The 12963-nt window shown below is 40.9% G+C and overlaps 5 protein-coding genes across 5 annotated transcripts in view; 4 read left to right on the top strand and 1 right to left on the bottom strand.

Annotated features, from left to right (window-relative positions):
- LOC126561486 (diacylglycerol kinase 1) overlaps nucleotides 1-12963 on the top strand; it is a 483147-nt gene that overhangs the window by 192517 nt on the left and 277667 nt on the right. The gene's annotated exons all lie outside the window — the stretch shown is intronic.
- LOC126562506 (ficolin-2-like) lies at nucleotides 271-1446 on the top strand. The gene is made up of 2 exons (XM_050219033.1): nucleotides 271-1235; nucleotides 1317-1446. The coding sequence occupies exons 1-2, from the start codon at nucleotides 271-273 to the stop codon at nucleotides 1444-1446; spliced, it is 1095 nt and encodes a 364-aa protein (XP_050074990.1).
- LOC126562507 (ficolin-1-like) lies at nucleotides 2412-3587 on the bottom strand. Its single transcript, XM_050219034.1, has 2 exons — nucleotides 2623-3587; nucleotides 2412-2541 (listed from the first exon to the last, which is right to left on the bottom strand). The coding sequence occupies exons 1-2, from the start codon at nucleotides 3585-3587 to the stop codon at nucleotides 2412-2414; spliced, it is 1095 nt and encodes a 364-aa protein (XP_050074991.1).
- On the top strand, nucleotides 5179-5675 carry LOC126561090 (ninjurin-A-like). The gene is made up of 2 exons (XM_050217036.1): nucleotides 5179-5217; nucleotides 5295-5675. The coding sequence occupies exons 1-2, from the start codon at nucleotides 5179-5181 to the stop codon at nucleotides 5673-5675; spliced, it is 420 nt and encodes a 139-aa protein (XP_050072993.1).
- On the top strand, nucleotides 8302-10821 carry LOC126562751 (ninjurin-A-like). The gene is made up of 3 exons (XM_050219329.1): nucleotides 8302-8445; nucleotides 10008-10352; nucleotides 10412-10821. Exons 1-3 carry the CDS (start codon nucleotides 8302-8304, stop codon nucleotides 10781-10783), a joined length of 861 nt encoding a protein of 286 aa, XP_050075286.1. The 3' UTR covers nucleotides 10784-10821.

Raw genomic sequence — 12963 nt, 5'->3', positions numbered from 1 at the left:
GGTAGGTGTTATAAGATAACGAGAATGAAAAATCGTACATACAGTGGCACCCAGCTTGAAATATTCTCGCTTCCAAACGAAAACAATGAATCATACGCATTCAACATCTTTTCCTCATCTTTTTATCGTAAATAACCACAAAAATCACCGAACGATTAAATGCGGTTGACCGTACCGATGCCAATCTTCACTATAAAAGCGCATGTAATTGCAGACTTTTCAGTTTATTTTCATTCTCAATCCCCGGTGCCAAGTAACCGTAACTCGAAAATGAAATCGATCTTTGTTCTTTTGCTCTTGTTTTGCTACAAAAGTGCCGATGGTGTGACGACAGATCCGATCGTATCAAATCAACCAACCTCTCAGGCAGGATTTGCATTTGAGATGATCTTGGCGAAGCTGAACATCTTGGAGCATCAATACATCGAACGGCAACTGCAAACCGATGAGAAAATTACAATTCTAACCGCCCGAATCGAGCAGCTTGTAAAGTCGATTGAAAATTTGTCTTGGATTGCACAAAACACAGAAGAAACCGTTCACCAGCTCGGATTGACGGGGAAGCACATGCAGCAAAACGTCACCTTCATCCAGCGCGATCTTACCGAGCTTCTCGCTGGTCAGAAGCTCGTGGTAACAACGCACCAGTTTGGAGACTACGTCCTCAACAAAGGATGTAACACATCAACCGTTTCGTGGACCAACGACGAACACTACACCACATACAAATCGTGCAGCAAGATACCGTTCAAGCAGTCCGGTGTGTACAGAATCCGTCCCGAAAAGCCTTTCAAACAACCGATAACGGTATTGTGTGATCTGGAGTTCGAATCCGGTGGATGGACCGTTATTCAGCACCGTTTCGATGGGTCGGTCAACTTCTACCGCGGATGGAAGGATTACACCGAAGGGTTTGGCAATTTCGATGGGGAGTTTTGGTTAGGATTGGAACGGATCCATCAGCTGACCGTGTCGGAGCCGCACGAACTGGTGATCTTGTTGGAGGACTTCGATGGCAATAAGACGATTGCCCGGTACGACCAGTTTCAAATTGGCACCGAAATACAGCGATATCAGCTTACGACAATCGCCGGCTACAGCGGTACGGCCGGTGACTCGTTGAGTGATTTGAAGGGAAATTCATTCACCACGCAGGATGCTGATAATGATACATGGGATAAGAACTGCGCTGTAAGCTACCACGGCGCATGGTGGTACGGTGCCTGCCATGCCAGGTATTGACATGTTTCAGTATAAGTTGCTGTTAGTTTTTTTTTATTGAAATGTATGTCTCACACGTGTGTTTTATTTTGCAGCAATTTGAATGGCAAATATCTACGCGGAGAAACCAAGGAGTTCGCAACTGGTATGGTTTGGAAATCGTTCCGAGAGTACCACTATGCACTGAAATCTTCCAAAATGATGATCAGATCTAAGGCAGTGTAGTTTAAATTGTTTTCTTCTATTTTTTAATGCTTGATTATGTTTCAACGGTTTCAATTTACACGAATTACTGTACATTTTCTAGAAACTTTTTAAGTTTCTAGATTTATCTAATTATTACCTTATTCCATTAAGTTATCTAAGTTATAAGTTATCAGTTTATTTAAGCATTGCCATATATCTTTTAAGTCGTCTCGCTCTTGACTATTCTGATAAAACGAAAATACAGCCCCATAAAGCTAAAAATGCCAATGCAGAGCGCTGTTGAAACCGTCTCTTATAACCATTTGCAACGCGTAACATTTTGTACCGAGAGAAATAAACTCCACTCAACTTTTTCGGTGATTTGATTTGATCTTGATCTTAACAAAAATGTAAACCTTTGCATGAATACATAAATACACACTAGAAACTGCTTGAAACATATTTTGAAAAATAATAATGACAAAACAGTCTAGAGAAAGGGGAATATGTGCTGATTCAAGTCACCCTTTGATATTGTGTGATTGTTTTGTGTGATGTGAACAGAAGAGCCAGGCGAAACAAGTCTGGGCTTTATTTCGACATTGGGTCGACGTTCTTTCGGTGATAGAAAAGTCTCCTGACTGAGCTAAAAGCGTTGATAGAGCCTTCTAACCATTAAAACTTTTTGAGCAAACAAACCGATTGGAGAACTTTTTCTTATCATTCATATAGGCAACATTCATATATGAGTAACTGCTTATCGTCGAAATTCAGAATAAACCTGGAAAAGTTAGCTGACTATTTATATCACAATCACGGCAAATGATCGAGCTAGCTGCCGTTTGATAAACGATGAAGAAAAAGAGCAAATCATAATACAATCAGCAATCTGTAGTGATTTTATTTAATTACGGCTATATAATTACGGAACAATAAAAGCTTAGTCTATATTATTACAGCAAACGTTTTATTGATAAAGCATTGACAATTATAAATAGCTTCTATCATGTCGCCTTGGGCCTTATCATCATTTTGGAAGATTTCAACGCATAATCATAGTCTCGGAATGATTTCCACACCATACCCACGGCGGACTCCGTTGTTTCTCCTCGTAGATATTTGCCATTCAAATTGCTGCAAAATAAAACACACGTGTGAGACATACATTTCAATAAAAAAAAACTAACAGCAACTTATACTGAAACATGTCAATACCTGGCATGGCAGGCACCGTACCACCATGCGCCGTGGTAGCTTACAGCGCAGTTCTTATCCCATGTATCATTATCAGCATCCTGCGTGGTGAATGAATTTCCCTTCAAATCACTCAACGAGTCACCGGCCGTACCGCTGTAGCCGGCGATTGTCGTAAGCTGATATCGCTGTATTTCGGTGCCAATTTGAAACTGGTCGTACCGGGCAATCGTCTTATTGCCATCGAAGTCCTCCAACAAGATCACCAGTTCGTGCGGCTCCGACACGGTCAGCTGATGGATCCGTTCCAATCCTAACCAAAACTCCCCATCGAAATTGCCAAACCCTTCGGTGTAATCCTTCCATCCGCGGTAGAAGTTGACCGACCCATCGAAACGGTGCTGAATAACGGTCCATCCACCGGATTCGAACTCCAGATCACACAATACCGTTATCGGTTGTTTGAAAGGCTTTTCGGGACGGATTCTGTACACACCGGACTGCTTGAACGGTATCTTGCTGCACGATTTGTATGTGGTGTAGTGTTCGTCGTTGGTCCACGAAACGGTTGATGTGTTACATCCTTTGTTGAGGACGTAGTCTCCAAACTGGTGCGTTGTTACCACGAGCTTCTGACCAGCGAGAAGCTCGGTAAGATCGCGCTGGATGAAGGTGACGTTTTGCTGCATGTGCTTCCCCGTCAATCCGAGCTGGTGAACGGTTTCTTCTGTGTTTTGTGCAATCCAAGACAAATTTTCAATCGACTTTACAAGCTGCTCGATTCGGGCGGTTAGAATTGTAATTTTCTCATCGGTTTGAAGTTGCCGTTCGATGTATTGATGCTCCAAGATGTTCAGCTTCGCCAAGATCATCTCTAATGCAAATCCTGCCTGAGAGGTTGGTTGATTTGATACAATCGGATCTGTCGTCGCACCATCGGCACTTTTGTAGCAAAACAAGAGCAAAAGAACAAAGAACGATTTCATTTTCGAGTTACGGTTACTTGACACCGGGGATTGAGAATGAAAATTAACTTGAAAATTTGCAAATTCGTTCGCTTTTATAGTCCTGTGTGGCACAGCCCAGAAATCTGGATAATTAAGTTTTATTTATTTATTGGTATTTGTGATAAAATATGTTTTAGGCATAAAACAGGGGTTTCCGTTGATCATGGCGCTACCAAAAAGGTATGCCTGGGTGTACTTTTGCTTGCAAATTTTTACTTCATTTGAAAGTGTCCTACTGAATGACTTAATATGCTATTGTAATATCCTGTGCAGCTGTTGTTCTTGTTATATGTAATGCTACAAAGTTGTAATTGTAGTCGCATATGTTGCTCTATCTTATGAAACCCCTTGTATAATCGTGAAATGGCAAGCTTCTTTCGAGTTGTGCGAAACTGTATGTGTGATTTAGTTCTTATTATCTTTAACACATACAAACCGGTGCTTTTCTTCTTGCTTAGCGTTCTTGAAGAAGTGAAAGTTATTTTTATTTTCATTATCACTGTTGTTCCTTTTACTATAAATAAAATAAGCGCCTAATGGCACGACGTTTCTGTCCATCATAATTCAAAATTAGTTATGTTGTATGGATAGCACTAGTGTCCGTAGCCAACATTAGCTTCAATTGTTGGCTATTGTAGAACGTTTTTGACTATGTGGCTGAATGTTTAATGCACGATCAGGATTGTTAGTGTATTGTTTAGCACAAGAAGCGCACAAGAAGCGTTCTGCATCTTACTACACACATTTTTAAATAGTGATTGTCCTGAGATTTTAATTTTATTTTTACATTTTCAGCCCAAGAACCATGACGTTTTTAACATCCGTGCTTTCCAATGTGAGGTTCTTTAAAAATAAATTATCCTTGTAAAGCCAGCTAAAGCCGGTGGTCCCTAGGAAGGATAAAAATAAACTATAGATTACTGATTGTTTTCTATTCAGCTCAAATTGCAATTACTGCGGTAAAAAGTGTCTTTTCTAATTGATGAAGCATTTTTTTTAAATTTTGAAGATAAATTTCTACTCCGTGTTCGCGCTCCGATACGATAGTTTACCCAAAACAAACTCTTGACCTGTTAAACAGCTAAGTTCAGTTAAGTGAAGTTGATCATCTAAAGATCGCCAGATCAACGTAGCAATAAAGCCTACGTGGGTTTCCTTTGATTTCTGTTACTTTTTACACGCCCTTTTAGAAGTTTTCGCGTTTAGAATATGTTATAAAACTCGAAACCATCATACCCTGCATTTATGATGAAGGTTCATAATCACATTTTTGAAAACATAAGCATTATATTTCTAAATAAAATAATTTAATTCTTTTCAAGCACAGACTCAATTGAAGCACGAAACGCAGCCAACAAACCCTGCACTGTTCGGGCCCGCTCTCGAACCCGGTGCGTAGTTTATTTTCGTTTTTGGTAGCGCGCGCGAGTAGCACGATTTCGTATTCATCCCTCTACTCTACGGCTTAGTTGTCGGTGAGAAATCTGTCTGTCTACACGCAGCCGCGAAACGGAAGGCCGGAACGCGTGTTTGTGTGAAACGTAACCAGTTTTTCAAAGGTGGCAAAGCAATGGCATTAAGCATCAACGATGGATCGCTACCGCCGACCGTAAGTAGGAAAAGAAAAAAAATCTTCCCAAAAACAATAACCGATGCAGCGAACAATACCGAATTTTGCTAGCACAGGTCGAGCAAGGGGCCGCAGGTTTACCTCTGCCCGAGGTAATACCAAACGTGAACGTGTACCAGCAGAAGAAAACCTTAGCCCAGGGTATGATGGATTTGGCGCTACTGTCCGCCAACGCGAATCAGCTCCGCTACGTGCTGGAAACGTACGAACGCCATCCGTACTACATCTTCAGCCTAATCTTTATCTCGGTCAGCTTGCTGGTACAGGTGGCGGTCGGCGTGGGGCTGATCATGAACAGTCGGTACGATGTGAACGATCGGAAGGAGATATGCAAGGCAAACAAGATCAACGACCTCATCACGATCGGCATCTTTGTCATTACGCTGGTGAATGTGTTAATCTCCGCGTTTGGGGTTGCCCCACGTGCATCTTCATAGTGAAGGGACGCGGGAAGTGAAAAAGTGCCACTCGGGAAAACCCGGCCCAGAATTGCAGTACAATCACTTTGTATTGGTTCAAAGTGCAAGAGCGTGTGAGCGTGAGAGTGAGAGAATGAGGGTGAGAATGTGCTAAAGTAACTCCTCATCGGGTTTGGGTGGATGGTGCAGTTTATTATGCACCTGCTAGCAATAGTATTAGTCATCAAGCAACACCGAAAACACCATGCAACTTCCCCCGTCCAATGAAGAGTGATCCAATTATGAAGCATAATTTATAACAAAAAGGTACAAAATGTAGGGGAAAAGCTCTGAAACCGCTCCCTATCGGGTCTGGTATGTAAAAGCAATTTAAGTATAATTGCTTTAATACTGTTTTTCTGGTTCAAACAACACATGCAGCTATGTAAATTATGTTTCTCCTTTAAAAAAAAACCGTAGACAACCTCCTCAATGCTAACTACTACCAACGCCTTTAAAACCAGATAAGCAATTTGCGAAAAAATGTATGCCAAATAGGAGCTAGAAAGATAAAGGAGATAAAATTAGACGTTTGCTCGGGTAACAAAGCCTTGAAAAGCATCCTAATACTACAAGAGTAATAAATGATATTATGCGAAATGTGTTTTTAGTGCATCTTATCAACACCATACTGGGAAGAGATATGACTTTGTACAGCATTTGATAGGCATGTGTAAAAAAGGAAATAAAAATGTTGGATACATAAAATAAATAAATTCCCCTTGACGACGTGGACACTTGTGGTTAAGGCATGAATATGTTACACTCATTCATTTAATTAAAACACTAGCGAAATTTGCTCAACCATGTACCGCTACCATATCACACAGGTGCTAACTAACTCGCTATAAACTCGACGCCCAAACCTCGACACTGTGGCCCGAAAAGTTCTAAGGCATCGACATTGTTTGCTTTATCAATTAATATGAACCAAAACATTGGAGAGAACATCGGCTCTAACCGGTGTGTTTTTATGAAAAAAAAAACTCTTTGGTTGCGTCACACACGCGCGCATCGTTTAGAACGCAAGAAGAGAGCAAAATGCTTAAATAACGAACATTCAATCGCCGCTATTATGCTCCACACCACTGCCCAGGGTTTCATCCCAACCCCCGGGAGAATCAAAAATGTTACACACAGACACAAGAACATTCACATGACGTTCGTATGGATTCCCCGCGAAAAGGTCCAATCCAGCCACCGCAATGGAAAGCAAGAAAACCGGTTAGCATGCAACTTGGTGGGTTGTGGGAAAAGTATCCAATAAAGCGAACGCAGCGAACGGTGATATGACGTTCGTTGTTCGTTCAACGCATTTGTGTATATTAAAATTTGAAGATAAATATAATTAAATACTTAATTTTGATTCCATTTCTTGGTCACATTGTATTACTTACTAATAAATTATCATAGTATACTATTTTTACAATATTTTGGGAAATTTCATTAGATTTTCAACATGTGAAACTGTAAAGGTAAATTAAGATATTATGAGTTATGTACTACAGGCTGCCTTGGTTGCTAATCTGTTGAATTGCCCGTCATCGTTTCTCCAGACTCATTGTTATCTATTTGAATTGCAATTGTTGCAAAATAGGAGAACGTCTGCACAATATATTTTTATTCCTTGTACGGTTGTATTACATTAATTAAATTTTATTTGTCAGATGATTAGTTTGAAAATGAATGAGTAAGTAAATGAAGAAATAAATAAAGCATGCATGAGTAGCATGCATGTCGTTGATAAAATAATAAAACACCAAACAATGTCATTAAATAAGACGACTGAAGTGACGAAACATTGCACATAAAAGTAGTCAATATTAATGAGAAAACATTTAATAAAGTGGCTCAAACCAACAACCATTGTTAAAGCAACTCTAAATCTAAACTGCGAAACAATTGTTACAATAAGTATTTGCTTGGTAAAATACCGAAATAATAACTATTCACTGCTTTTTATTAATTTAGTATTTTATGCTAGCAAACTTATGCCTTTTCAGCTAAAATTCAATGGAAAATAAAACCCCCAACAATAGCGTTTAAGCGCCGGAGTCAAGCATCGCTCCATCAACCCTCTCACACAAACACCGTCGCACGATTACACGCAAACCTACGCAAGGATTCGTTTGGCGGCTAGGTTTTCCGCAACAACTTACCCCGACGTTCGCAGCGACACCGGACGCACACACAGTTCGTGCCGGATTGCTTTACGGTGTAGTTCGCCACAGTTCGTCTCTTCTCCATTGAGCGCACCACGTAGTGTGGACGATCAAGCAAACGGGACGTCGTATTATTATTGCTGTGTTTTGCCTCTGTTGGTTGATTCATCGCAGTCGGTCAAGCGTGTCGCCGAACTCAGCCGATTCGGTCGTAATTATATCAGCAAACGGTTTCAACGGCGTTTTAAACGTTCCTTTTCCCTTACCGGTGACCCTTTGGGGCAAGTGGAATAATTGTGCAGTTTTAATTTCTGTTTCTTGTTCTTTTGCTGTTCCGCATCGATCGAAACGTCGAGTTTCACAAGTGCCGTGTGAGTTGCTAGTGTTGTGTGGGGTGAAGTAAAGCTTGTTCAAGTGATCTTCCAAAGCCAAACGGATTCAACATGGCCTCTACGGCGGAAAAAGATGCATCAGCAGTAGAAATAAACATCGAAGACAGTTCCGCCGATGTGCCAGATACTGGACGTGCCACCGCCAGACAGATGCTGGCCGCCAACGGTCGTAATAATCGAAGCCGGGCGAATAGTGTGAGTGTTGCTTTCGTTTGCATTTTTTCCATAGCATTCGCTGTGTGTGCTTCCCTTGTACGCGCGATCATCGCGATCGCGACCAACCCTGAATCACGGTCAGCATACGTAGCGCAAATGAGAGAAAAGAGCGAGAGACCCAAATGATGACGCATGTTGTTTGATTCGGTTACGCGGGAGCAGTTAAGCATACATAAGCGCGTGCTGTGGATTCCCCTTTTGGGGGTGGGAAACAAATTTGGGAGGGAAAAAACCCAGCATTGCAGCATGAGAGATGAAACCCCACCCGCAGCATGATGATTACAGCAAGCGATTCTTTGTGAGCAACAACAAAGCACAGCACAAAAAACCGCACAACTTGCCACATTCTTCTCCATCGGTAACCGGTTTGATGACATTACAGATTCCACAACACAATCCAATGACAACCACTCGGAATCGTGATACTTCCTTCCTTTCCGAAAGGGCAGCATTTCTGCTGCCGTAGCATACCGTTTGGCGTCGAGAGATTGTCAAGAGCGGCGGATAAATTAATCATACGACGGATTGACAGGGTTTACTTATACAAAAACGTTTCCATTTTAGAAATAGCAACTGCTGCTAAATAGTTTATGCCGACGATGCGTACTTTCCATAAAGATCGCGGTACGTTAGCGGTACGCTTGACTGAAGCCATCTCAATTGTATTTAAATTAGCACATAAAATTCTCACCACCCAAAACCGTGTGGTTGACGTAAGCCGAACCGTGGTGTTGATCTTTTATCATCTCGAGTTAAACGAGATCATCACAATTTTACTCTAAAGTAATTCCGCCGATGCGTGTGTGGCGTTGGAAGGAAAGCAATAAAACTCTACAAGCTACTGATTTGTCTCACTTACCGCTGGCTACGCGATAGGTGTAATTAAAACATTAACAATGTAAATGGCTAATTTGATAAGCCGTTCGAAAGAAGGCAACGTTCTTTGTCGTTCTAAGCAAAGAATGTCGAACATTAATTTGCGTGTTTAGTAAAGTTTCTTAATATTAAAACAACTGAGTGTTTCAGCAGTAGAGGAAGTTGGCTCTTATTTTCAATTTATTAATGTATTTTTATTTATTTATGACAAATGTACTATGCCAACTGTTTTAATACAAAAAGCACATGGAAGAACCGACCACCAAGTCTAGGTTCGACACGCTTCGCACTCATGATAATGGCCACGCGAAAACACAGCTGTACGTGACATAACTTGGACGAATCCAACACTTGTGGCTCGTTTCCATCACTGACTATGGCTTCCGTGATGCACTGCACTTCGTTCGTTTGTATGTTTCCGCTAAAGATTTGCTCAAAGTTTGCCCGGCTTTTATGAATAACCGTCCATTGCAAGCAGAAAGATGAAACCAAAGCGAAAAGGCAATAAAACTTTCACCCTGCAATTTGGGCAACTTCGGATCGTTCGTTGATCTTTACAGCTTCGGAACCAGGTCGATAAACTCTCACCCTTTTCCAGCATGTGAATGCACTTGCAATTTAATGAGGTTCTTTCTTCTTTTCATTGCAACTTTTTTTTTTAACAGCGATCCCCATCAAGCAGAGCAAAGCGCGATACGGAAAAAGCTCGTACCGATGCAATTCCATTGCTGCCCGTCCCGAACGAGTCCAATCTGCCGCGCCAGGAACCACCGATCGCTGGACCCGAGCTGGACGATGACGACTCGCTGGACAATGGCATTGATTTGGACGATCCCAAAAGCAACCGGGGTATAGACAGTGGATTTTTGGACCCGATCGATAACGGATCGGTCGATACGGGTGGTGTAACACGTCCCGGGCGACGTGGAGGCCGTCGCAATCAAACGCCAACGCGTCCCACCTATCGGCCAGGATTTGCGCCGGGATTTGCTCCAGATGGAACGCGTGTTGTAAGTCACAAGATGAGTTTTCAAACTCCCTTTTCTCATTCGCTCTTCTTTCACGGCAGATTGAAACCACCGACAGTGGACAGATCATTCCGGACGTGAATGTGTACCAGCAGAAGAAAAACCTTGCCCAGGGCATGATGGATTTGGCGCTACTGTCTGCTAATGCGAACCAGCTCCGTTACGTGCTCGAATCGTACAAACGTCATCCGTACTTCTACGTCAATCTGATCTTCATCTCAACCAGCATTATCGCACAGGTGGTGGTCGGTATCGGGCTGATCTGGAAGAGCCGGTATAACATCAAGAATGAGAATGATTTTTGTAAGGCAGATCGAATCAACAATCTCATCACGATCGGCATATTCATTATTACGCTCGTGAACGTGCTCATATCGGCGTTTGGTGTTGCAGAACCGCAAGCCGTTGCGTGACGGGTGTATATGTAAAATCTTATATCAAAAGTTTTCATCTTTAGCATTAAGAATAGTATAGCTTAGTGTAGGGGCACCAAAAGACACATGTCTTTCAATTCAAAAGCTGCCTTAAACGACATCCAAAAATGTCATATTTAAACGTTATGTCGCTCTTCAAAGTGCTTACTTTTGTGTCAAGATAAAACGAAAGTTCTCATAAATGACATACTATTCATATTATGAATAGTTGCAAGGATATACGTTTGAGCGCATTTTGTTTGAGTAGTTTTATCTCAACGGCCAAAAAACGATTTTCAAAACTGTTTTTCGAACAGTTGTCAGGTATTATTTTTTACGATTTCAAATTTTTTTGGAGTGAAAAGATCAAAATGGATACTTATTCAATGTTCAAGGGTAAAATTGTTGTCTTAAGAACTTAAACAATAAAGAATATATAAAATAAAAAAAAACATTGTCTTAAGTTTTTTATTGTAAACAATTCGTACCACTTTTTTCCGATACGATCAAACACGGAAGTTCCGGCACAGGACAATCATGTTTCAACTCTGGAATCAGTCGAATACAACGTACAAACTTCGAACGATAGTAAGAGTTTCAGAAAGTTCCGTTTCTTCCGTTTCGACCGCCCTCTAGAATAAACAGAGGACTTCTGGAGGACAGAGAAAATACCGTCAAAATGAACACATTTAGGAGAACCGTGACTGACCGAAAGAAAAGCGTTAGGCTTGAGAATGGAGTCTTAAAGTGTAAACGAAATATGTAACTTGTAATTTAAAAAATCCGTATACTCTTTTGAAACGAATGTGAAACCGAAGCGGCTAAAATATTCGCCAGTTCACATTGCGTGCTATATCTTTTATGTAGAATACAAGTTGCACACAAGCTTCGTTGAAGCGTTTGATCATAGATTAAAATTGGTGCAAACTTTATAAATATTTCATTTGGTTTATCACATTTTTCAGTGCAAATAAATTTGCTAAGAAAATTTTTGAAGAACGATAATTTGTTAATTTTGATTATAACATAGGCTTTTTGCTGCTCCATACGGATAAACCCTGCTTTATATTGAAACACAGCGTACAACTGCTTGCATTCAAGCATTGTTTTGAAGCATCAGGGATGGCAAACACTACATTTATATTGTTATTAGTCATGAAAGCAGTAATTAATTTTAACGTAGCTTGGAAAGTGCATAAAGTAGAGCAGACTTGAATATGTAACATATCGTTAAGCAAGAGTTTGTTTAGAAAGATTTCCATACAGCACTGAACAAATTAAAAAGTTGTAAATTATAAATAAAAGTAAAACAGCTCTTTACTAACTCAATACAGTTATTTTTTGTGATGAAATTTATAGCCACAAATATTATTTGCCGAACACCATTTGGTCATACTTTTCTTTATCACACTCCACTGTTCGTGAACACCACGTCTGTATGTTTGGAGGTCAGTAAGTCTGGGTTAATCACTCATTCTTGAACTAACACAAGAGAACCCGAACCAACCCGTTCACCTATTAAGCCACCCGAGTTCAACATGCTCCTTCAAACATTACCGTAACACAAGAGAAAACTCGCATCGCTTTCTCTTATTCGGTTGGAGAGAGCATAAGTAAGGAGAGAATATGGTGCACGATCCTCATCAAAAAGCGATGCCAACACCCGGCTAACTTTTCGAGCAGGCCGTGAGTTGGATCTGGCCTGTTGGACCGATCCGTACGCGATTTTTCCATCTCTTCCTGCTCCCTATCGCACGCAGCATTTGATCACAACCAACTCAACGAGAAGCGCGTGGTGGTGCTGTCTAGAAAGTGAATCGACTGACGTCGAGTTCATCGATTACAAAATGGACGTTGTGATCATGTGTGGTGCGATAGAGCCGGATAGCTGTGAACCGCATTATTAGATTTTGTTATCCACAGTCAGTGTTTAACGATGAACGAAAATTGAATAATAGTGACATAAGGTGTGAGTGATCGTGTGTTGTGAACTGTGATCGAATGGAAGTGAAATGATTTAAAATTAGCTACACAGTGAACATGGAAAATGCTCATGACCAGTTATTGTGGCAGTGATAGAAAATAACGTGTTTATGCAAATCAGTTGTAGTTCATTGGTATTTATGGTTAAAGTAATGTAAAGTGTTAGCGATCTCTGTCTAACCTTTCGCTAAGATCAC

This window comes from Anopheles maculipalpis, chromosome 3RL (assembly GCF_943734695.1).
Source record: "Anopheles maculipalpis chromosome 3RL, idAnoMacuDA_375_x, whole genome shotgun sequence".
In the NCBI taxonomy this organism is placed as follows: Eukaryota; Metazoa; Arthropoda; class Insecta; order Diptera; family Culicidae; genus Anopheles; species Anopheles maculipalpis.
This window is presented reverse-complemented; position numbering and strand designations above follow the sequence as displayed.

Coding starts and splice junctions, on each gene's coding strand:
- LOC126562506 (XM_050219033.1), top strand. CDS start 271: ATGAAATCGATCTTTGTTCTTTTGCTCTTGTTTTGCTACAAAAGTGCC. Junction 1,236..1,316: donor TACGGTGCCTGCCATGCCAG/GTATTGACATGT, acceptor TTTATTTTGCAG/CAATTTGAATGGCAAATATC.
- LOC126562507 (XM_050219034.1), bottom strand. CDS start 3,587: ATGAAATCGTTCTTTGTTCTTTTGCTCTTGTTTTGCTACAAAAGTGCC. Junction 2,542..2,622: donor TACGGTGCCTGCCATGCCAG/GTATTGACATGT, acceptor TTTATTTTGCAG/CAATTTGAATGGCAAATATC.
- LOC126561090 (XM_050217036.1), top strand. CDS start 5,179: ATGGCATTAAGCATCAACGATGGATCGCTACCGCCGACC. Junction 5,218..5,294: donor ATGGATCGCTACCGCCGACC/GTAAGTAGGAAA, acceptor TTGCTAGCACAG/GTCGAGCAAGGGGCCGCAGG.
- LOC126562751 (XM_050219329.1), top strand. CDS start 8,302: ATGGCCTCTACGGCGGAAAAAGATGCATCAGCAGTAGAAATAAACATC. Junction 8,446..10,007: donor ATCGAAGCCGGGCGAATAGT/GTGAGTGTTGCT, acceptor TTTTTTTAACAG/CGATCCCCATCAAGCAGAGC. Junction 10,353..10,411: donor CTCCAGATGGAACGCGTGTT/GTAAGTCACAAG, acceptor CTTTCACGGCAG/ATTGAAACCACCGACAGTGG.